Genomic DNA, 26,483 nt, shown 5'->3' on the forward strand with positions numbered 1-26,483 from the left:
TAGCATGGGAGAAAATTTCACTGAACATGGGAAACTGCTATCCACTACATCAGATGAAACGTTTTCGTTATAAACATGCCAAAAATTCAATCTGTACGCTGGTAAAAGAGTGCTATAGTGAGTTGTGACAGTGTCAGAGTGAGATATGGGTTATAGTATAAGAACAGTGTTATAGCAAATCAGCATAGAGTGAACTGTGTTATTTTACTTATTTTGTAAAATCTCTAGAGAGACTCTCATCAAACCTTTAAAGATGTCAACAATTTGACAGTGCTTGTGCAAGAAATTTGCCAATAAGTAGAACAATGTTAAAAGTGAAAGCAGTATTTTGCTAGGATACTAAACTGATAATTTTACAGCTAATAATGGGTGACTTAAAAATTTCTAATTGAAACAGTATAGTGTTCAAATTTGTTCTGGTGAAGTGTGTGACTGGATTTCAAGGGTAACAGATCTGACAGAGAGGTATGAACCAAAATAAATTTCCAATATAGATGACATGGCACTTTTTTTCTTTTTATCATGCTTTGTCCACAAAAATTATTGATTTTAAAAGGGTCTCAATGCCACAGTTTTAAAAAACAAAATAGAGACCCACAAATTTATTGTGTGCAAACACACTAAGGCCACACTGCTTCAAAAAAAAAAAAAAAATAAATAAAATAAAATGATAATAATAATAAATAAACAAACAAATAAACTCAGAGTTGAATGGCATGCAAACAAAAATGCTTGGAGGAGCAATAAAATTTTTGTTCACTGGCTAGAACACTTTAATGAAATTAAGAAAATGGAAAATCAGAAAGTGTTACTTTTCTTAGAGAAATGCATCAACACCATCTAAAAAATGTTTATTATCAAATGTTCAGATGGCATTTATACCAGTTAATACTTTGAGTGCCAAAGGTATGTTCAAATTTTTATACTACATTACAGGAAACAGATTCTGAAAACATTAGTGGTGAAAATGGACTCTGCAGAAAATTTAGAGCAACTTATAAAGCAAATTAATCTCTCTCATGAAGGTGAATATATCAAAGAGGTGTCCAAATTAGTTTCAAAAGACACTATCAAAAAATGTTTTGAAAACTGTGGAATTAATATTGGAAATAAGGAAAATTACATACAAGAAATATCATCTCTTGAAAAGGAATTAGTGCATCCAGAAGAAGTGGCAAGTCTTCAAAGTAAATGTAATTTTTGAGAACAATGTACCAACACGTGATGATGACCTTTTAAACTGAGAAGAAAAATTTTGACTGCCGAGATATGGAACCAGATGGCAGCAGACAAGAGGACAAAGTAGTGATACTCTGAGTGCCCAAGATATGTTCAAAGATTAGGTAAGGAGTAAAAGTTCAATAACTGTTGATAGATTAAAGGGTTTATCAACAAAATTAGGAAATGAAGCATTGATAAATTTATTATTTCAACTAGAAGACAGTTCAAAAAAAGGAATAAAGGCAAAAAGTGCTCAATCAAAACAGATGACTTTAAAAGATTATTTTAATCAACATCTTTAAATTATTCCAATTGTGTTTCAATGTTATAAGTGCAGCCGTATAAATTAAATAGAAATTTTTGACAATATTTAATTGACTCTTTACGTATGGCTTATAATATTTAAAAAATAATCATTTCCATACATTTAACTAAAATTTTTGTAAACCTCAAAGTAAAATCAATCTGACTCACTCGGCAATGTTGAATTACTCCAAGAAAAATAATATAGCAATACCTCCCAAACGATACCTCCCCTTTCCCAAATATCCCAAATACCTCCTCTTCATTTTTATATTTTGTATTTGCATCTTGCAGGGCTTATTCACTCTGACAACATATTCTCAATTTAATTTACATTACAGTTAGGCACATCATGCTTTACAGCCACCAATGCTTGTACTTTATTATTTTTACTTTTATTTCCTCCTCTTCATTTTAATTAATTATTAATTTTAGTTGTTTGTGTAATATGGTAGCAGTGATAACAAAAAGTGGTAATATGGTAACAAAACCCCAGTTTTCTGTAAAATGCCCAGATTCTGAGAAATGCATAGTATAATATAAGTAAAAAGATAATCAAACCAATATTTATTGATCGCATGGTAACCAGAATCTTCTACTTTCTTTGCAATGGCATTTGGCACTATCTAGGAAAAGTGCAAAACATCACCAAACACCAAATGAATTATCAGATTTTCTTCACAAAAATTTTAATTAGTTGCTATATTCCTTTTCCAAAAATAAATAATAATAAAACAAAAAGATTGGGTAGTACTGGATAATGCTTATTGTGGCTAATTCTTGAAATGTACTTTCTGTGAGAATTTTTAAAGAGCCATGTCAACTGAACAAGCAACACACTACTGAAGAGTTAATAGTGGGAACTAAGGGTTTCATGGAATTAACTGACAAAGACATGTCTGCAAAAGGTGGAAAACCCTTTCATTCATCCTCTCTCTCTCTCTCTCTCTCTCTCTCTCTCTCTCTCTACCCCCTCCCCACACCTTTAACATCATTTACTATTATCCAACTGTTTAGTATACAGTTCTTAACAAGGAAGGGAGTATAGTAACTACTCAACAAGCACATCTCAATTCTCATTTTCATAATTAACAACTTGTTTGCTTTAAGAGCAGATTTTGGCTGCCCATGGCACTGCCAGAGGCAACACACAAGACTATTCCTAGCGGTGGACTATTTCACTTAATTATCACAATAAGACACTGATATAAAGTCATCACAAATGGAGACAGACAATGTCCACAATCTAAATTAATTTCAAAATGAAACCCATAAATGCATTTCAAAAACATTAAGCATGTAAATTTTCAAAATTGATAAGTTGTTTTCTTTTACCAAGACCTCCTAGTTTCAAAAATTCACTGAAACCAGAGACCCCTACAAGAGTAAACTTGGTACATCATCTCTGAAAGCTTGTCCTAATGGAAGAGTGTGAGACAAACTCTTTGGACATTAGAAACTGCAAATGAATTGCCAAAATAAGTCTTGAAATATAAAACACTTTCCCACATCATATATCAATCATTTTGTTGGCATACAGTGTATTTTTCTCTCTAAGCATTTTCATCATATGCTGCTTAAATGATTTTCACTAAAAAGTTAATGATACTAGTATCTAATCAATCTTCATACTGTTCATAAATGGGATTGAAAATTAGAGATGTGGAGGCTAGCACAGTTTCTGAAAGAACAGTGGTGGCTGAGATGGAACCTGTACCTACACGTTCATTCTGACATATAGTTCACAAAAATTTCAAAGTATCAAATATCACTTACTTTAGCAGATGCATCACAAGCTCCAGAAACAAAAGTCCTCATGTCAGGAGAAAGTGACAAAGACATAACATCACCAGTATGGCCTGTGAAAGATGTACACTGCTGTCCAGTTTCAATGTCCCAGAGGGCACTACCAAACAGCATAGAATATATTATAATTAAGCATGTATATGTATATTTTATTTTCTTAAGGAAGTCTAAAGTTACTTACTGTAAACTAAATGTATAATTGTGTATAAGTACATATAAACCAATGTACAAGCACTATGATCGAACTGTTAGGGGGGAAAAAGGGTATCACATCTCTTTATATTAACTTAAATGTACACCAGAAAAAGTCAATTTTTCACAAACAATAAAACTTTGAATGTCCATAATTCCATAAGGCATTTGGACTAAGTTGAAATCCCTAACTTTTGCTATTAGAACCAATGCCAAATTTTAACAAAATACAGAACTAGAGTGGATAGGTTGCCTTTAACTCTTAATTCAGATACAAGTATCATTTGCAATAAAATAACATTTCATTAACAAAAATAACCTAAATACACAGTCTATTAGCTGAAGGTCAAATCTTTAATCATATGAAAAGAAGCCATACATGAACAGAATAAAATAATATCTGCATTATAACACCACGGTTAAACCAGTTCTGGAATTCCAAAATGCTCTCAAAATAATAACATACGAATTGAAAATGTTCTTTACAATGGAATTTCATATCTAATCAAATGCCAAGAAGTTTTAAGATTTTGCAAAACTTTTTCAGACTGCAAAGTTTAGTAACTTCTTAACATCTTAGGGAGGAGCTAACCGAGGTGTATACAACTCTGAAGGAGATCAGTGAAATGAATGAGGAAGATATGTTCTCACTGGTAAGATAGAAGAGAACCAGGGTACACAAATGCTAGGAAATAATAGGCCGGATCTCATTAAGTTTACTTTTGGGCATCACATAGATCACTGGAATGAATTTCCTGCTCATATGGCTACTCAGTAACAGTTCAGTGAAATGCAAGGCAGAACTGGATAATCACTATTTGGAAATGAAGAAAGTATGAGTGAATGGACATTTTTATTTCACTTTTTTCCAAATTAATTCACTTTATTTTATTTTTGATATTATTATTATTATTTATTATTCTTAGATATACAGTATGTACAAAAAAAAAAAAAAAAAAAAAAAAAAAACGGTAAAATTTTGACACTTTTGGGGGACCTCATTATTACAAAATGTGAAAATTTAGGTCCCTTGAACTTTGTATTAACTAGATTCCACTGTACTACTAAAAAAAAAATTAAATTAAACAAAATAAAGAAATTCGTTGTCTTCAGATCTTGAGAGAGTACTCAGGAGTACACCAAAGAGGCTTCAGGATCCATTTTGAATCTGAGAGTATGAATAACTCATTCACTGAATATGTCACTCTGGGAATGTAAATCCTCATTACCAAGAACCATAGAGTTTTACTAGTGGAACTTGTAGAATTTACACTTCCGAAGTGCTTAAGTAAAGCCCCCCCCCCCAAAAAAAACAGAAAACATGAGAATCAGTGTCAGAAAAGGTTCAAGTATATCACAAGTCACCAAAACTAGTTATCGTGCTCCAAGAAGTAAATAAAATAAACTCCCATTATAACACTCCTGCTTTAACACACTTTTCTTCTGACCCTACAATCAATCCTGTAAAGTGTCTTGCATTTTTTAATGTCTATAGTTTTCCTGCTTCAAATGCTTTGCAGCTTATACAGGGTGTCTCAAAAATATTGGTACAAAAGTTTAGGAGATGTAGGTAACATCTAAACGAATGTGAATCGCATAGGAACCCATAACCAGAAACGTCACGGGAAAGTAGTATCAGAGGCACAAGAAGCAGAAATGACAAACGACAGTAATTAGTGGCAAACATTTATTTGACATAATATTAACAAAGGAGTACGAGATGGATGCATTTCATGATGTTACAACAGATGCTCGATGGTTCAACCACGAGACGCAATGCATGCATGACACCGACGCAGCATGGATTGGCGGATACAGTCGAACACACCTGGAGTTTCTTTGACAGTAGCAGCAGCGAAGACGAGTCTCGCTACGAGATACATTTCCATCTCCACAGACGATTCATACACAATAAATTTGAGGGCCCCCCACAGAAAGAAATCAAGGCTCGATAAATTAGGTGAGCAAGGGGGCCAAGCAATGGGTCGACCACAACCAATCCATCGACACCCAAAAAGCCTGTTCAAATGGTCACGAACACACCTTCCATAATGGGCAGGAGCCCCGTCATGTTGAAACCAAATGTTGCGTCTCACATTTGCTGGAAGATCCTCAAGTAACCCTGGTAGAACTTGTTCAAGAAAGATCCGATATTTAGCGGAGTTCATGCGGGATGGTAACAGATATGGGCCGACTAAGCAGTCACTGACCATACCTGCCCACACATTTATTGCGAAGCGATGTTGTGCCGCACGGGGCGCACACCGTGTGGGTTGTCGTGAGCCCACACATGAGCATTGTGCCGATTGAATAAGCCTTCCCGAGTGAAATAAGCCTCATCCATGAACAAAACATAGGCTGGAAAATTCAAGTCTTGAACACTTTCTTGGAGAAATCACTGCGCAAAACCCACACATGCAGGATGTGTCTTGGGGGAGCAGTAACTGAACCCTTTGGAGATGAAAGGGATGTAAGGAATCGTGCCAGACATGCTGTATACTGCAACGAGACACTCCTAAGGCAGAGGCAACAGCACATGTGCTGGTAGTAGGATTATTCTGGATGGCATTCAACACACTTTCTTCCATGGCGGGAGTTTGTGTCGAATGTGGTCTGCCCGCACTACTCCTGTTACCTCTAAATGACCCATAATCGCACAAATTTTGATGCACACGCAAAAACAAACAGTGGTCCAGTACATGTCTGTCTGGGAAGCGTTCTCTATAAATTCGTTGAGCGGCTCGTCCATTGCTCTCTGCTAATCCATACACTAGGTGCATGTCTGCCAGCTCACAGTTTGTATATCGATGTATGTTCTTCGTGTGGCGACTACTGCTTGAATGAGTAAACCAGAAATTTTTCCTCTCGTGAACTGATGAACAGCGCCGTCCACTGACTTACGGTGACATTTCTGGTTATGGGTTCCTATGCGATTCACATTCCTTTAGATGTTATCTACCTCCCCTAAACGTTTGTACCAATATTTTTGAGACACCCTGTATATCTTTTCTAAGGTCCAAAGAAGAAATAAACCCAAGCATTACCCTCTTCCTCTTGATTTTAGTTTTGAGAAAGGAATGATAGAGAATAACAGAGACTAAATTCTAGGAGTTCAATTCTTATGGTTCAATCTTTTACTTCATAGCAATCATTTCCATTGCTAGTGACATTTTATATTTGACTCACAGCCCTGAAGGCAGAAATACCACCCTTTTCAAACCCTTTTCAGCCATTTATTGTTGTATTGGCACTCCTCCTCAGCTTTTTAAAAATGAAACACTGTTCACCTGCTTTTCTTGCTGATACAGTAAGTATTCTTTGTGTGTTATGCAATGGCATCAGAAAAAAAAAAAAAAATCAGTGGATTGATTTCATTGATGACAGCATTCTTATCATTAGTCAATACTACATTTATCATGTTCATAATACTCAAGATTTAGCTTAACAAAAATCTTGATTAAAATTTTTATTCTTTATAGGTGTGCAAAAAATTACTGAAGGTGCCAAAAAAAAAAAGTGCTACATTAGGTATGTGCAGGCTTTCAAACTGCACATAAACAGCTGCTCTGTAAAAACTATTCCAAAATACTGAAAAAATCCCAAAAAGGAGGGTACCCTCCTTTTGGATTTGAATATTATGCTTTCCCACTTAATGCATTTTGGCTGCTATCCTATAAATTGCTATAATGAGTGTTTCTATAATTCTTTTTTACTGTGACACTAAAATACTGTGTATATATCTAGGTTCAAGTGTATCACAAATACCTGCTTACGCTATGCTAGCCTTCTAGTTTTCACAAAGCTAGCAGGTCGCATAGGATATCAAAGCATATTGGCATTAGCAGAGGCATATGATGCATGAAAGCAAGCTTATGCAACATCAGCAAAAAAAAAAAAAAAAAAAAACACGTTCCATTTCACCCCTCCATTCGTTTCAAATGCCTGTCCACCTAAGCCTTAAATTTATTTTGGCAATCAACTTCCACAATAAAAGATGGAAGTCTGTTCAGCCAATCAACCACCCGCTGGCTAAAGGCAAATTTCTGCACATCTAATCTACAACTGCCTTTCCTCAATTTGAATCTATGCCCCCTAAGGTTCTTAATCTGAGCAAGAGGAAGAATCCCATCAGCATTCAAGCTTGTTTGTTTGTTATTTGGTTTTTAGGAGCATTAGCAACTAAGGCCATATTGCTCCGGGATATGCGGTGGTCATTCCCTGACCTTTCCGCATCCTCCGTATTTGGTGGTGACGGGTTCGAACCCCGGTCTAATCAAGAAGCGTGTGCTACGCACTGCTGCTCCTTCCCACCTGGCTACGGAGGCACCTCATTCAAGCTTGCTTAACCCGTTCAAGGCCTTATACACCTCAATCAAACCACCTCGCAGGTGCTTACTCTCCAGGCGCTGCAATTTGCAGAACTTAAGCCTTTCTTGGCAAGAGCACCCCCTTTTCCCCCTCACCAATCTTGTTGCCCTTCTTTGTACTCGTCCTAGCAACTCTACATCCTTCCTAAAATGAGGCCTCCAGACCTGTACATAGTACTCTACGTGTGACCTGATCATTGCCTTGTACAATGGGATTATCACCTTCCTGTCCCTGATAGCAATATTTCTATATATCATTGACAAGTCTTCATGATATGCCCTGGCAGCTCGTCTGCACTGCTCAGCGAACTTCATATCTGACAGCACAATTACCCCCAGGTCTTTTTCACCTTCCACATCCCTGAGTGTAGTGCCACACAGTTGGTACGTTTCCCTTGGGTTATTGCTACCCATATGCAGTACTTTGCATTTGTCAATGTTAAACTTCAGTTGCCACTTCTCAGCCCATTTCCCCAACTTATATCAACAATGGGCCCAGCACTGAACCCTGGGGAACTCCACTAATAACATTTGTCCACGAAGAGCAGTGTCCACTGATTTACCACTTGCTGTTGTCTCCCACTCAACCATCCCCTTATTCATTGTAGCAACTTACCCTTAATGCCACACCTCTCCAATTTGTATAACAGTCTCCCATGTGCAACTGAAGACCTCAAAAAGTTTCGTTAAAACAGTTATTTGCAGGCTGGTATGACAATCAAGTGCTAATAGGAAGAATGACTATTTATTATTTGATTTTTAGGCATGTTAATGCGCATATATACATAAAGTGCCTGTTTATCTTCACATCTGCCCTTCTGTCTGTCCACATGTAATAATCCAACTCCAATGGATGGATTTTCAGAAAATTTTATATTTGGCAAAGAAATAATAATTGTTGGGCTTCTATTGGTCCAATTTTAACCCAGCAATTATTATTTCTTTGCCCACCCATCAGTTAATGTTGCATTGGCACAAAATGCAAACCTACTTCTATTTTCTAACTTCAAAATACAGGGAATCATACCAGTATGTATATCACTAAATTCTTGAAAATAATACTTGCTTTTCCTACCTGACACCGCATTTGAAGTAACTGTCACATTAAATCCCAACTGTTATAAGCTAGGCTTACACTTCTTTCCCAACAAGCAAAATAACAATAAAGAATACCAAGGACAACGAATGGACTGTACAGCATTACATGGCAAAGAGCACTTTAAATGAAAAATTTTTTATTCCTGAGTAAAAGACTGAACACTAACATAGACATCATGTTTTTTGTTCTTATATCCAGAAACAAAAGTGAATGTGCAGGGTCACCTAGTGCCTTTAAGCTCATATTCATTAAATTTGGTAAATTCATATTTGGAAAAAAATTCAGGCATCACTCTACCTTCTGTATTTGGAAATCAAATTTTTGTTTGAGAATGATCTCTTCAATACTGCAGTTTATTCTCTGCATAAGTGTTGTAAGCACAGAACTCATTTAAATGGCAACAGTGCACAAAATATAAATTTTATTTTTGTATATTTAACACATATGAAAATTAACCATACATGGAGCTTCAAAGTTATAAATTAATACTATTTGGTCTTACTGAAATTAAAGTTGTGTGGATTACTAGTCCTTTCATATGTTTTAGTGGCCAGCAGGATTTTAACTGCCTAGTTAAAATAAAGGGGTTATAGCTCACAGCAGCACAAATTTTCCTATCACAATGAGCTGCCCTGACATTGTACTACTTGAAAACAAATGTCATTGCCAAAAGGTTACTCTGCCTTTTATTTAACAGATGAGACACTGTTATGACAGCCTGTGTCAGGATTTATTAGGTGATCTCCTTTAAATAAAGGGCAGATTAACCTTTCAGCAGTTCCATTTGTTTGAAAATAGTGCAATACCATGGCAACTCATTATGAAGACAAAACTTTTTCTGCTGTTTGCAATGAGACCATTGCATTAACTCAATAGTTTAAATCCTACTGACACAAAGAACTGCAAAAGAACAAGAGAGTCCGACTGTATATAAGTGGATAAAGTTCCTGCATTACCATTGTTTGCATACAGGGCAACCTACTGTGACATCTGTCAAAGTTGATATCCAGAAAATGCATTATGTCAGCCTATGAACCAAAGGACCAAAAAATTCTTAAGTACTCTATCACCAATTATCAATCAGTCACTAATCTTGGTCCAAACAGCGAATGCAATGATGAACAAACCAACGATAGTGAAGAGAAGGGGTAGAATTTTTTTCAGCCTGGTCTGTGCTTCTTGACAGGAGAGACTGCTTCTGCAGGGATGGGGTACACTTAAATAGAAAGTGAGCAGGAACATTCACTGATGCTATCGAGGCAGTGTTAGGTGGGTAGAAAACTGCTAGCTTGGGGGGTATACACAGACTAAAAGGTTAACAATGGCTGCAGGCAGAGGCAAAAGTGATTCTTGCACTGCTTCTATTAGAATGAGCAGCAGCATGGAAAGCAAGGCAATGGAGATTTCCAGGACTGTTGGAAGTCATAGTGGAACAAATAAATACATGGGCTATGTTAGGGTAACTAAGAGTAGAAACAGGTGCATGTATACTTGCATGTACACCACTGCTAGGAGTATAGTTGATGAGCTTGAAGTGCTAGTCAAGACATCGAAGGTAAATATTGTTGGGATATCAGAGACGTGGCATCCCACAGATATAAGCAGTGCAGAATTGGAATTTAGGGAGTACAATGTGTACAGAAAGGATAGACAGGATAGGAAGGGAGGAGGGGTTATGCTGTTAGTTAAAAGAGACACAAAATCTAAGGAAGTGCATTCAATTGATGTTGTGGACAATGAAGTGTTGAATCTGTTTGGTGTGACATAAGCACTGAGAAAGGAAAAATGAGAGTAGGTGTGTGTTATAGGCCTAATGAATCTGATGAGTATAATGAGCAATTATGCAGAGAAATAGAGTGGGACAGTAAATCAGAATGTCTTGTAATGGTGGATTTTAACTTTCCAGATATCGAGTGAAACTTGTGGTTTGGTCACTCGCACACTAGCAAGAATTTTTCGGATGACTGTTTTCCACAGCAGAATGTTCCAGGAGCAACCAGAGGGAGTAATACTCTTGATCTGATTATCAGCAGAGATTATTCATGCATTAAGAATTTGCAGATAAAGGAACCACTGGGTAACAGTGATCACAATGTACTGATATGGGAATTATTTAAAGATGTAACTACCATCAAGGCTAAAGGGAGGGGCTTTTGCTTTCATAAAGGTGACTATAGGGATCTCAGACAGTTTTTAAATTCTGTACAGTGGGATCAACTGATGATGTTACCAACGTTGAAATCTAAAATGGGAAGCCTTCAGGGACTTAATCCTGGAGGCTACTACGCTTTTCATTTAAACTAAGTAAGAAATACTCTTCAAGGTTCAGGCCTAAATGGATGTCAGATGAATTAATGAAGCTCGTGGCAGAGAAGAAAAACGTATGGGATGCATATAAATTATCAGGTGACACAGAAGCTTATGGCAGATATAAGCGTGTCTGTAATCAAGTCACAAAGGAGGTTATGCAGGTGAAGGCAGATTGCGGGAAATCTTTGGCAAAGGACGCAAAGAAAAACAGCAACGAGTTCTTTACTTATGTAAACTCTAGAAGGAAAGGGATAAATCAGATTGAACCACTTAACATAGATGGGTTGACCATTGATGATCATGCTCAGGTAGCTGATAAACTGAATGGGTAATCTGCATCTACATTCACACATGAGGAGTTATTCAATGAGGGGAGTGTCAGAAGTTTATTAAACTCTAACAGGAAGCTCAAGTTATTTTGTAATAACTGACAGCAAAGTGGAGGATTCCTTGGACTCATGGAAGGTCCCCATGGACTGGAGGTGTGCAAATGTATCACCAATTCACAAAGGGGGTTCAAAAGGTGACACAAGTAACTATAGACCTGTTAGTTTAACTTGTGTTGTGGGGAAAATAATGGAGTCACTAGTTAAAGAAGCATTGCAGGATCATCTAGACAAGACTGCAGTAATAATTAAGACACAGCATGGGTTTGTTAAAGGGAGGTCTTGTCTGACCAATTTGATTGGATACTATGATGTGATCACTAAGGAACTGAATGCAAAATAATTTTGATATCATATACTTGGATTTCAGGAAAGCTTTTGATACTGTTGCACAGGGAAGACTGCTGTACAAATTGGAGAGGTAAGGAATTAAGGATAAGTTGTTACAATGGATAAAGGGAAAGTTGAGTTTGTTTGTTTGTTATTTGGAGCATTAGCAACTAAGGCCATATTGTTCTGGGGATATGCGGTGGTCATTCCCTGACCTTTCCACATACTCCGTATTTGGTAGTCACGGGCTCAAACCCCGTGTCTAATCAAGAAGCGTGTGCTACGCACTGCTGCTTCTGCCCACCTGGCTATGGAGGCACCAGGGAAGGTTGAGTGGGAGAGGACAGAGAGTGGTAATCAATGGACACTGCTCTTCATGGGCTAATGTTATTACTGGAGTCTGCGAGGGTTCGGTGTTGGGCCCACTGTTGTTTTGTGTATTCATCAATGATAATATTGATGAAGGTATATCAGGATCAATGTTCAAGTTTGCAGATGATACAAAGGTGGGCAGGGTGGTTAACGACAGTAAAGACAGTATGCTACTCCAACTGGATCTAGATGAGTTGGGCAAATAGGCTAAGCGGCAACTGAAGTTTAACAGTGACAAATGCAAAGTACTGCATAGGGGTAGCAATAACCCAAGAGAAATGTACTAAGTGTGTGATCCTACACTCAGGGAAGTGGAAAGTGAAAAATACCTGGGGGTAATTGTGCAGTCAAATATGAAGTTTGCTGAGCAGTGCAGACAGGCTGCAGGGTAGGTCATGGAGTCTTGTCAGTGATATATAGGAACTTTGCTATCAGGGACAAGGTGGTGATTATCCCATTGTACAAGGCAATGGTCAGGCCACACCTGGAGTACTGGGTACAGGTCTGGAAGCCTCATTTTAGGAAGGATGTAGAGTTGCTAGAACGAGTACAAAGAAGGGCAACAAGATTGGTGAGGGGAACAAAGGGGTGCTGTTACCAAGAAAGGCTTAAGTTCGCAAATTGCAGCACCTGGAGAGTAGTCACCTGCGAGGTGATCTGATTGAGGTGTATAAGGGCTTGAATGGGATGAGCCAGTTGAATGCTGATGGGATCCTTCCTCTTGCTCAGATTAAGAACCTTAGGGAGCATAGATTCAAATTGAGGAAAGACAGTTGCAGAACAGATGTGCGGAAATTTGCCTTTAGCCAGCGGGTGGTTGATTGGTGGAATAGACTTCCATCTTTTGTTGTGGAAGTTGATAGCCTAAATAAATTTAAGGCTGAGCTGGACAGGCATTTGGAATGAATGGAGGGGTGAAATGGGAGGTGTTTTTTTTGCTGATGTTGCATAAGCTTGCTTTCTTGCATCGTATGCCTCTACTAATGCTAATGCAATAAAGGAGACTTCCGTTATATTTCCTCTTTGATTGGTTTGCACAAAGCTACTGTCTTTACAGAGATTTTTTTTTTTTTTGTTTTGTTTTTTTGTTAGTTGTTGGCACATCGGCTTCTGTGGCCATAATGCAACCCCCAAAGTTTTTGCATTTTACTCTGATCCAAACCCTAGGTGGGATTCGAACCTGCGACCGTTGGGTTGCCAGACAGGCACTTTACCCACCTGGCTAGCCTGGTCGGCTTTACAGAGATGGAGACCTATGTTTCAATTATGGACTGTAAATGTGTTAACTACTGAGCAGGTGTGAGCCTGCATCAATTCTGATGAGTGACTCACTGTTCAACAATTCCTGCCCTGTACTGACATTGCAAATTTTATTATTCAGAATTTGAAAATTTTAATACAAATCCACCTTTCTACTTGAATTATGGATTTGTATTATCATGCAATGTTTCTTCTAAATTAATAGTAACATAGATGCCAACTTTTGACTTTCAAAAAGCTGGAGATGAGGCATTTATAAGCAGGAATACTTATTTATTTTTCATTCTATGCTTTATTTCATTATAGTTTATTGACTTGGTTTTTATTCCTGAATTTCATAGTCTAGATCTAAACTAGTTTCTTCAGTAGCCAGCAAAATTCATTTAATTTTTGGCATATTTATCTGTAGCTACATTGTGCCCTGTACATTTTTAGTTATTTTAACTCCCATTTATTAATGTCCACTGTATTGCTTGTGTCTTGTGTTTGTTTGTTTTTAGGAGCATTAGCAACTAAGGCCATATTGCTCCGGGAATATGCGGTGGTCATTCCCTGACCTTTCCGCATCCTTCGTATTTGGTGGTGATGGGCTCGAACCCCGGTCTAATCAAGAAGCGTGTGCTACGCACTGCTGCTCCTTCCCACCTGGCTACAGAGGCGCCTTGTGTCTTGTGGCCACTGCCTCTGTTACCACTTCCTTTCTTCTCTGTTATAATCTTTGCCAAATCTTTTCCTGTTACTGTAGCTGCCTATGCATTTTAAACAGCTTAGTTTACTTTGTGATATTTTACTTTCTCAGTAAAAGTCCAAGTATTGCCTGGATTTTGACTTTGCCACTGCTGGAATTAGATTTTAATTATGGTAACCCTATTCTAAGTACATATGCTATACATAAAGCTTTAAAAAAGCTAGTCTGGATTATATTAACAGTTAGTTTGTTGCACACTTAAGTTAATTACAGAAAAGTGGTGAGAATGCTTAGAGTACAGTATAAAATATTAATAAACAATGTACATTACACTTAAAAAGCTTTATGTAGGGCAAGTTAACTAGCTAATATTTACATTTTGCAAAATGAATAGTATTAAATTATATCATTAATCCAGAGTGTCAACAGAATAAAGATCAATCCTCACCATGTCATATCGCCTGAACTAGTAACAATTTGGTTGTCATCAAGAAAGCGACAACAAGAAAGATAACCCGTATGGCCAGGTAACTCTCTGCTGACTCGCACATTTCCCTCTCTTGTTTTGAGACTATAGATGGAGCAAATATTGTCTAATCCTCCACAGGCAACATAACTACCAGATGGAGCATAGGCACAAGTCATTACCCAACTGGAACGCAATGGTATGGCATGGACCTAAATTAAACAACATTCATTGTAAATTGACATAAAAACATGCAAGTTATTAAGTGACTATATTAAAAGTTTATAAGCAAATATCATGTAATAACTTCACAGAAATATTGTTTATAATTGTATTTCAGAAATGCATTTTTATACTCAACCAGCCTCTAATGTAACCTTCTAGCAGGCAAACTGGTGTACAGTACAGAGTAAAAACTTATAAATTTAAATATCTATTAGAATTTCGTCACTGTGGATTTTAGTAATCACTTTCAATCTGCTCAATTAATTAATTTTAAGCGAAAAAGTACGGCTATAAAAAAATTCTCCTTTGCACCAAGCTTGGGCAAAATGAATGTACATGGGCTCCCTTGCATTAACATTATATAGAGATGTTTTTATTCTGATTTTACCTATTTCATTACCCTGAGAATTGGCTGTAAGATAATGCAGGAAATATATACAAGGTGTGGCAATAAAGTTACCCAGACTAGTGCTGCTGCAGTCACATTTGATGAGTTTAAACATAAACAGAAGTGGTATGTTGTATTTCAAACTTTCTCCAATAGATGGTATAGATTGTCCAGTAGGCCGACAGGTTGCAAGTAACACACCGGTTTCATTAATAGCATTAATGTTCCGTGTCACGATTTTGAAATGGAGCAGCAAACAAATATTGAATTTTGCTTTAAAATGGGAAAATCTTCGACAGGAATGTATGTAATGTTAAAAACTGTTTATGGTGACGAAATGTTAAGTCATACCATACCAGTCACACCATATTTGAATGGTATAAGCAGTTTCAAAAACAGATGTGAGGATGTTTGTGACAACCCAAGAGGTGGGGGGAGTGCAGTAGCACATGCTCTTTGAGTAGACTAGGGTTCAAGCCCCCCCCCCCCCCCCCCCCCCCCCCGACCAGCATGGCAGATTATGGTCCATTTACTTCAACATGAATCATCGAGGAGGCTTCCATCCTGCACTGGATTGACAATGGCTGCAGTTTTTTTTTTTTTTTTTTAAGGAGACAATTTGTCAAATTCTGCATGAAGATTTAGGAAAGAGGAAGGTCTGTGCAAAATTTGTGCTACACAGCATCACAGATGAGTAGAAGCAACGAAGAGTGTCATCATGTGAAGACTTCATACTTGTCAAGAAGACAATCCTAATTTTTCTAGACTGAATTGTCACTGGAGATGAGTGCTGGATGTTTCAGTATGACCCAGAAATGAAGTCAGAGTGTGCAGTGTACCGCCGCAAAGGTCTAAACAGATCCATTTACAGAAGTCTAGGATCACAACAATACTGATCACATTTTTTGACAAACAAGGTGTGATTCACAAGGATTTGTACCTGAAGGGGTGAGAGTGAATGCTGCATTCTATGCACATGTGCTTCCAAGACTACTGAAGCTCACTTCCAAGGTAAGGCTGCAATTTCAAGAGGAAGGCAGCTGGTTCTTGTTGCACAACGGTAACCACCCATTCTGCACTTGTGAATATATTTCTGATGAAACATGCATTATACATATCAACCATGCACACTACTCTCCTGATCTAGCACCAGTGGACTTCTTCCTCTTTCCCAAGGTGAAAACTGCACTCAAAGGAAAGAGATTTAAAGAATGTTGAGAACATAAAGAAAAACATAACTGCAGAATGAAACATCATCTGTCTGTTAGAACAGTGTAATAGTGCATCACTTATTACATTTATTTTTATTCAAAGTAATCAGGTGGTAATTACTTCGATTAAAAATAAAACTATTTTTAAGCTCTTTCACCTTGTGTTCTTTTTATTGCACAAATCCGGGAACTTTACTGCCACACCTCATATATACATATATATATATATATATTTTTTTTTTTTTTTAATTTTTATTTATTTTTTATTTATAGCAGGACTGGGTATATTCTTATGCATTAATTATTATTATCTGGGTTGGTAAGAACAAGCAAATTGTCTTATTGCCTTACGTACCTATTGTACACACGATATTAGTCCGGAGCAATATGGCCTTAGTTGCTAATGCTCCTAAAAACCAAATAACAACAACGATATTAGTTTTTTTTTACCAAACAGAATTTGAGGTGGCAGTATTCATCATGCGAAGAATAAATGGACAGTGCATGTGTGTTTATAACCACAGACTGTTTTGAAATAGCCGACAATATTAATTAAAAGTTGTGACTGAAATATATTTTTCACTTTGTTGGTAAATAACTATGCACTGCATGGCCAAAACGAATCATATTCAGATGTTTTGAAATGAATTAGATAAAACCTTAATGGGAGTCTTGTAGGTCTTTCTTCCTCCTTCATTCCTGACTATATGATGTACTTCCAAGTTCCTTTTCAAATCAAGTGTGGAACAAGTGAGTTTTATATGCCCACCAACACTGACCACCACCCGATAATATACCAGATGTCTCTGGGCCTGTTGGCCGTGGCAGATCATAATGGCTATCATCTGACATGACTTAGACCTTTGGAGTATAATGTAATACTGTGGCTAGTGGAGGATATGTTCAGCCCTTCACTTTATTTCATAAATGTTTGAGTGGGTTTAGACACTGGGAGATGACTAGCTACAGGAGGAGACCAGTCTTCTGAATGTTCCTTGAACCATTTATTCACATTTCTGGCTCAGTACAAGTATGTTGTTCTGTTAGGAATGTCATCACTACTGAGGAACAATAAGAATAGGTATAAGGTGTGACTATTAAATAATGAGACTGCAAATGCAGCCTCTATACACCAAGTGCCACCTGTGAAACATAAGCATTACAGTGACCTTGAACCTCTCTCAAGTTTCCTGACAAGTTGCATTCCAACATGATCAATTGCTTCGCAGTGAGATGGATTTTCATTACCTTGTATTAGCATTAGTAGTAGCATATGATGCAAGAAATTAAGCTTATACAGCATTAGCAAAAAAAAAAAAAAAAAAAAAAATCCATTTCACCTATCTATTCCCTCCATGTGTTTTTGCAGTTGGATGGAAAAATGAGACACAAAAAAAAAAAAAAAAACCAACCTCAAATTTTTAACAAAACTAAAGAAAATACAAATTGAAAGTTATGAATTGTTATATCAAGTTTATGATGAAGATACTATGTCAAGAGCTTGTGTGTTTAAATGGCACAAGAGATATTTAAAAGGAAGAGACAATGAAAGATGATGAATGACCGGCCTGGTCATTCATCAGTTTCATAGATGCCGGATGGCCTATCCGGCATCTATGAAACTGATGAAAATGTGGATCAGGTAAGGACATTGATGAGAAGTGATCATTGTTTAAGCATTAGAATGGATGCATCTAAAGTCAATATGGAAAATGAAACAGTTAGACAAAGTTCAACTGAAAATTTAGGAAAGAGAAAAGTGGGTTCCAAGGTACTGGCAAAAATTTTGAATATCCAGACTTTCCAAGTACTGTAATTACTTGCAATGAAAGTTGGCTGTTCCAGTATGACCCAGAAACTAAAAGACAGTCAATGCAATGGAAGACAAAACAATACCCCAAGACACAAAAAAAAAAAAAAAAAAAACTGGAATGTCAAATTCAAAAATGAAAACCATACCTCTTGTCTTCTTTGACATTAAAGGAATTATGGCTGAATATGTTCCACTAAATAAGATTGTCAATCAAACAAGGTTGTGTGAAAAAATTCAAAGGAAAAGACCTGAATTATGGAAGAATGGTCGGATTCTCCTCGAAGACAATGCACCTGCACACGATGTGCTCTCTGTTCACAAGTTTCTAGGCAACAAATGAATCCCTGTGTGCAAACTGCACACTACTTGCCAAACCTAGCTCCTTGTGACTTTTTACTGTGCTTGGGTTGGAGGTTGAGAAGATGAGAGAAGATACTGGTTGACATTAGACTCGAACTTCTGTAGACTGTAATTTTTAGGAAATACCTATGAGGGAAGGTTGTTCCAGAAAACGGCAGTTGAATAAATAAACGAGGAAGATGAAAAGTTGTTTCTGTGAGTTTGAAGTTGAACAGTAAATGGATGTTGGCTGGTGGCAGTACATGTTCAGACTGTTTTGAAAGAGAGAGCGGGAATTATAAAAACCAATTCAGAAGAATAGTGCCCATGGAAGATTTGTAGAAAAGGTATGCAGCAGAAACAATACGTCCATGAGACAGCGAGTGGAGAGACTCTGTTAGGGATGAGTCATTAATTAATCTAACTGCTCTCTTCTGAACGGAATCAAGAAGCCTAAGAGAGGTTTTGGGGGCACCATCCCAGATGTGGGAACAATATTCCATGGTAGGGCGGATTTGCGATTTGTGAACAGCTGTTTGGAAGAAAAGTAACGCCAAGAGGAAAAGAGAAAACCAAGTTTTTTAGATACAGAGGAAGCAATATTTGTAATGTGTTTGTGCCAAGAGAGATTAGAAGTCAGGGTAATCCCCAAAAGAGATATATCAACTTGCCTAGAAATTGGAGTGTCATCAAAGATAAGCATAGGAGCAGAAGAATCCTTTTTGCAAGATATAAGACAAGACTGAGTTTTAGAAGGAATGAAATCAACTAAGTTGTCTTTGCCCCACTGGAGAATTACCAGGAGATCAGCATTTAAGGAATTGGCAGCAGATATTCAAGAAGTTGAAGCTGATTGAGCGGGGCAGGATTTTTCAAAATGGAAAGTGGAATGCAATGTGCTATCATCGGCAAAACTATGGATAGGATTTCCGGTCAATGGAAGAAGGTGACTAATATACAAGAGGAAAAGAGTAGAAGAAAGAACTGAACCTTGGGGGACACCAGCATTAGTGGAGAAGTTAGAAGACAGAGGAGCCATCTACCATCACCCTCAGTGAACGATCAGAGAGAAAACTGGATAACCAATTAGAAAAATCAGTTGGCAAACCATAAGATGGAAGCTTGTTTAGAAGACCTTTATGCCAAACATGATCGAAAGCCTTTGAGATGTCAAGAGCAACTGCTTGTGTTTCACCGAACTTTTCTATTGAATTTGTCCATAAATGAGTAACATAAGTCAGAATATCAGCAGTGGATCAACACTGATGGAATCCATACTGGCGATCATTGATCAGACGGAAGGTTTCTAGGTAGTTTAAGACTTGGCAGTTAATCGATTTCTCCATTACTTTAGAAAGAGTAGAAGTAATTGCAATGGGACGATAATTGGATGTGAGGGATTTTTCACCCTTTTTAGGAACTGGCTGGATATGAGCAAATTTCCAAGCATAAGAAAAAACACCTTTGGAATAAGAAAGTGAAAAAAGGCGGCAAAGAACAGGAGTAAGTTCAGGAGCACAGATTTTGAGAACACGTGGAGAAATACCATCAGGTCCGGGAGCTTTCTTAGCATCAAGATTCGTCAAAATCCTTCTGACGAGACCACAGGAGGCACTGAATGGAGCGTGTTGGGAATGGTGGGAGGTGTTTTACCAAGATCATTAATACACGAGTTGGAAGAAAAATGGAATGCTAGCAGGTCAGCTTTATCCTTGGCTGAAGTGACAACAGAACCAACCTGTTTTGATAGACGTGGGAGCAGAGATGGGCAAAAGTTGCGGTCAATAACTTTGGCAAGAGACCAGAATGCTTGGCTACCATTAGGACAAGAAGCAAGTTTTCTACTCTTAGCCTGTTCTAAATCTAGTTTGGACTGTTTTACAATTATTGCAAGCTTTGGAATAGGTAGAAAATGAAACTGAAGAATTGGAAACAAGCCAATTACGATATGCAATGCTCATCTCTTGAATAGCCTTAGCACATTTATTGGAAAACCAAGGTTTAGATAGAGGACGAGATTTTAAAGTGGAATGTGGAATAAAGCATTCCATTCCTACAAGAATAATTTCACTGACACAATCTGAGCAAATGTTAACATCAGAAATTTTAAAACAGTAAGAAGAAAATAAGAGAATAAATCTCGCAGGTCATCCCATTTTGCATTCTTGTAATGACAGACAATACGAGGTTGGGAATAGCCATGAGATAAAGGCTCCATTGGAGAAGAGACGATCACCAAGTTGTGATCTGAGGTGCCTAAAGGACCACTCACTTCGACCATGTACTTAGAAGGGTTGTTTGTGAGAAAAAGATCAAGCGTGTTGGCTGTATGGTTAGGATTGTCCGGTAATCTTGTAGGTAAATGAACAATCTGTGCAAGTTCATTAGTAATTTCAAAAGCTTCAGCATCTGGACCAGCTGGGTTGGTGTGACTAGAAAATGGAAGCCAGCTGGAGTTGTGAACATTAAAATCGCCGAGGAAAATTACCTCACTGTTAGGAAAGTGGGACTGGAGAAAGTCAAAGAGCTCCAAGTGATTAGTGGAGTTGGGAGAACAGTAGAGACAACAGATGAATTTGACAGAATAAGGTAGAGAGATTTTAAGCCAGAGAAGATCGAAAAGAGGAGATTCCAAATTACCAAGTCTCTGAGAGGGAATATCGGAATGAACATATGCACAAGTACTACCTTTGAGGCGAAAGGAATCATACAGCGAATAATTTGGGCAACTGAGATGAGTAGTAGTTGAATCAACCAATAACTGAGATTTTGTCAGAAAAAGTACATGGGGTTCAGCAGACTGCAAGTGGAAATGGACATCGTTGAGATAAGAATTGAGACCACGTATATTTGTGAAATGAACTAGGAAGTGCTTGAAGACATTCAGAAAAAAATTTACTCAAGTGTTAAAAGGCCTTACAAAAGATGACTTCCAAAAATGTTTCTGTGCCTGGAAGAAATATATAGAACAGCACATGCAAGCCGGAGACAATTATTTTTAAATTAATAAAATAAATAATGAAATATTTCATTATATTTATTTTATTGTAACAGTCTCATTATTTAATAACCAATAATTGCTGCATATTACAAATTCCAGGGAATTCCAACAAAATCATCCCTGCTGAAATATTCTGCAGGTGCTCTGCTGGCTTGTTTACACCATGCATGAAGGATTCACTTAATTGTTCTTTTCCACTGACCATCCATACAGTGAAAAGCTTTTCAGGGATAATTTATCAAACTAGCAAGCCTCTTGCAAAATATTGATAATTGTTGGCACTTAGTAAGTCACTGTTTCTTCAAATGTTGGCAAGAACCAGACATCATGTCATTACAGGTGCTTACTCACATCTCAATCAGTGGGAAAGCTCAAGCCACTACATTGCCAAAAAATAGGAACTGGCAGCAGTGTCTTGTATTGCATGGCCCAGTTCCTTTGCTGTCACTGTTGGTGTGAACCACAGGATCCACATGTCTTTCATCCAGTGAACTGCCATTTCATTTTCCATCATATTACTTGCAATTGTTACATGCATAACTGCCAATGTTTGAGTTGCCCCTCTATACTAGAAATTAAATTTCACTAACAATACACCTTTTATATTAAAATATAGGCACAGGATTGTTTACCAGTATAGTATGCTTTTACACATTATCTTACCTAACATTTTTCTGTTTGTGGACTTCTGTTTGGATATTCTATTAGACATCAAGTGCTTTTGATTGCTTCAAGAAACATATTGTTAGAATTTGTTCTCTTCAGAAATGTTGAGTCAAAGTTTTGTTCATAACAATGGTCCTACTATCTATAATTGCTGTCAAGAGCAATTTCAAAGCTTCACCAGAAAGCAATATGAACTCATAGCAAGGCTGAATATTCTCTCACATTCAGCATTGCTATGAGGAATTATTAAAATACCAAGCATGACTTGGGATAATTAGTTATATTTCAAAATTTCTTGTGCACTTTGTTAGTTCTCCAACCAAGGATCACTGCAAATCTATTATTTTTCCTTTCATAACTTCAGTTGTCAATTTCACACTGAAATAACTGTCAGAACTGAAGCTGAAAAACATCTACTGCTTCATCTTTATTGTTAACAACACCAAGAGGTACCAGAAACTTGTCCACAAAAAAATGCAAATTTGAAAATGATGTACTACCAACTGATGAAATTTCTGCTACCTGAGCATTTATAAGAATATCATTCTTCAACAGGAACTTGTGTGCCATGCAGACACATGCAGCCATAATTTACTTCCTCACTGAGCAAAAAACAGAATCCTCTTTTAGACTCTCCATGACCTTGGCAGTACAAATGCCCATTATTAAGTCAGAATCATCCTTCTGGTTTAGTCTGCTATGGTAATCAATTTCCAATTTCCGAAATGGAAGCGAAAGATTTGAAAACTGCTGATAAAATAAATTTTGCACTTAACTTTCTTCAGCATATTTAAGAATTATGACATCAGTAGGTATGTTGAATTGATGGGCTATGTTAGGATTTTTTAAATGTTGGCATAACATTTAAAAGAAACAAGCAATTGCTTTATTCAGACCAGAAGACAGAAACATGAACTGAATGAAGATGAGAAACAAATGAGGATGTCTACCACCAATTAATCTGTGAAAAATTAGTTTCCCAGAACAAGGCAGTCTGATCTACTAGCCACTCTATAAATGAATTAGTACAGAGGTTCATTATCTTCATTAGTCATCTGATGTAGACTACACTCATTTTTGCTTTACCAATGATAATGTCATACTATACTGACACAATATTAAGTTGAGCATCTGTATTTTAGTATCTGTACTTCTTGATAAAAAGGAAAACCCTCATTACCTGTCCATGTGCACATTGTAAAGAATTGTCAAAATCTCCACCACTTATATGTATATCCAAGAGATGCTAAAATTAAGATATTCATATGGCAGCATTTGTTCACTTCCCAAAGCTTCAGATTTATTCGGTATACTCCATATTAGCCTAAAAGCATCAAACTAGTTAGAATTCACTCTCTTTGCAACTAACACAATGCACATAATAAATAGTCCTTCAACAAAGCCACTGCAATTGATAAACAATGGCTTTGTTGAAACGATTGTTTATCAATTGCAAATAGCTTTTTTCTATTTTACTGAAATAGAGGACTATACCATTTTTGTGATAAAATGTATATTTTTATAGCAACTTGAATATGTATTGTGAATTATTTATGTATTTTATTTAAACACTGAGTAACTGTGCAATGGTATTTTTTTTTTTGCCACATCTTTTGTTATCCCTTCATGTTGTGTCTCCCACTTTATTTTCTGTTATAATCTTGGCCATATCTTTTCCCATTTCTGCAGATTCCCAGATATTTTACACAGCTTGGAGATTCACAAGAATTTTAAACAATATCATAAATTGGACATTGTCTGCTGCCAACTCTGGAAAATTGTCATTGGTACCCTGAGAACATTTGTCACATGATGCTGAAGAGTATCATCTTTATCTTTAAGACAAACACAATAAAATTCACTTCAATCTGTTCTGTATAATAATAATAATAATAATAATCATAATAAATATATTTAATAAATAATAAATAACTACCTTCTTTTTTTAAAATAGATATGTTACTATTGATACTCAATCAATCAACAATAAGGCAGTGCTGTCCTGTCTTTAGAATTGGAAGGCACCACACACATTACATATTTACCAAAAATAAGCATGCATACTTTATATGCAGGGTGTTTGATAACATGTATGCTGTATTTTCAGGAACGGAAAATAAGAAAAGAATTTGTCCAATTTTGAGTTGTTACAGAGTTTCAATGATAAAGTTTTCAGGTTCTGAATCCATCCTAAAAGGCATTGGCACACATGCAATAGGTAGGTAGGTATGTGTATGTGTGTGTGAGCCGACTGGGCTAGCTGGGTGGGTAAAGTGCCTGCCTGGCAACCCAAAGGTCGCGGGTTCGAATCCCGCCTCGGGCTTGGATCAAAGTACTGGGGAAAAAAAAAACCCTCTTGGGAGATGCATTATGGCCACAGAAGCCGATGTGCCAACAACTACCCAAAAAAAAAAAAAAAAAAAAAAAAAAAAAAAGTGCGTGTGTGTGTGTGTGTGTGAGAGAGAGAGAGAGAGAGAGAGAGAGAGAGAAGTAAAGTTTTTGAGCCATGAATGTAAATACAGAAAAAAATGAAGAATTAGAGCCCAAGTGATTATCAAAGCATAAAACTTCACTTATTCTTGTATACTTGTATTCGTTAACTCCCCTATCAACAGTACCAATATGTTATATATTTATTATGACAATTGTGTTATATATTATGATTATCATCTTTATTAAAATAATTTACACATTGTAATGCATTTCACAGTGCTTATAAACTTCCATACTGTACTCAGCTCAGGAGGTCTTTACTGAAAGTAATGTTCATAAGGTTGGATTTACCAAGGTGCAGTGTTACAGTTGCTTCAGGACATAAAGTTGTGGGACTCTAAGAGCAATGCAATTACCTAGGCACCTCACGGCCTTATTTTTAGAATCTCTAAAAAGAAGACCATATCTACTCAATCACAATTGCCAGATGATGACGAGTAGCCATGAGGTGAGACTTATTTGGCCTTTGGGGGTCATGAGTTAACCTACTGCATGATATTTGGTACAAAGGTCCAAAGAAATATTCTAAACATGTGCTGAAATTTTGAAAACATCAGTGCTACTGTTCCAGATTTATCAACATTTCTGTGTGTGTAGGGAGGGGGATGATGCTATGAAATCAGAAGCAGACCTAAAACCAACAAAATATGATGAAAATTTAGTATCTATCCAACCTTTTCTTCTAGAGTAATGCCTGAAACAAATTGTAATTTATATTTCTTTTTTTTTGGGGAAGAGGAGGCAAGGAACAGCTATGACAGAATGATAATTGGTAGAAACTTCCTAGGGACAAATGAAACATATGCTGAAAATTCGGCACCAATCTGACCTTTCCTGCTCGAGTATTGCTTGAACACTTGAAACTAATAGAGGCTCTTCTGTAGGGTGGAGGGGTTGTAAACTGGAGTTCATTCTAAAACCTTTCCAGGGACTAACAACATACACTGAAAATTTAGTGTCAATCTGATATTTTCTTGTTGCATAATCATCAAACATTTGAAATATATCTCCACTTATTTCGCATTATCACTTACAGAGATAATGCGAAATTTTATGATCCTTAAACTTTATATTTTGGGACCTAAAAGATCCAAATATAAAATTTCATTAAAAAATCCATCTACTGGGAGATGAGTTATTATATGTAGATGGGCAGATGGACATGGTGAAAAGAGTAGGTGCTTTACACATTCGTGAACATGCCTAAACAATAAACAAAACTATCCATGAAATAAACCAAAGAATGTAAGAAAACTAATGTTGTTCACTAATGTGTTGTATATATATATATTGATATATTTCATTGATAAAACGGTAACTGAAAATTTTACATGATTAAATGCCAATTTGCATTTGACTGAATAAAATTATCTGAAATAATTTCTCAAAGGGTAACAAATACCAACGATCATTCAGAACGTCTGTAGTGAGAGAATAATCATTACTAACAAAGATGTTGAAGTAAATAGCCCTTTGTAACTAAATGAATCAATCATATTGAACGAATCCTCTCAATTATGCTCATCGCTACTAATCATAATCAAATG

The 26,483-nt window shown here is 36.8% G+C and overlaps 1 protein-coding gene across 4 annotated transcripts in view; it reads right to left on the reverse strand.

Moving 5' to 3' along the window:
• LOC150076111 (guanine nucleotide-binding protein G(I)/G(S)/G(T) subunit beta-1) overlaps nucleotides 1–26,483 on the reverse strand; it is a 217,042-nt gene that overhangs the window by 17,935 nt on the left and 172,624 nt on the right. For all 4 annotated transcript variants that reach the window (XM_090387674.1, XM_090387671.1, XM_090387672.1 and 1 more), the window contains exons 5-6: nucleotides 14,783–15,012; nucleotides 3,301–3,430 (exon numbers count right to left, since the gene is read on the reverse strand). In XM_090387674.1, the coding sequence (XP_090243800.1) occupies nucleotides 3,301–3,430; nucleotides 14,783–15,012 (360 nt within the window). The remainder of the gene's footprint in view (nucleotides 1–3,300; nucleotides 3,431–14,782; nucleotides 15,013–26,483) is intronic.

The sequence above is a fragment of the Mastigoproctus giganteus genome, chromosome 13 (assembly GCF_048544385.1).
Source record: "Mastigoproctus giganteus isolate SK-2022 chromosome 13, ASM4854438v1, whole genome shotgun sequence".
Classification (NCBI taxonomy): Eukaryota; Metazoa; Arthropoda; class Arachnida; order Uropygi; family Thelyphonidae; genus Mastigoproctus; species Mastigoproctus giganteus.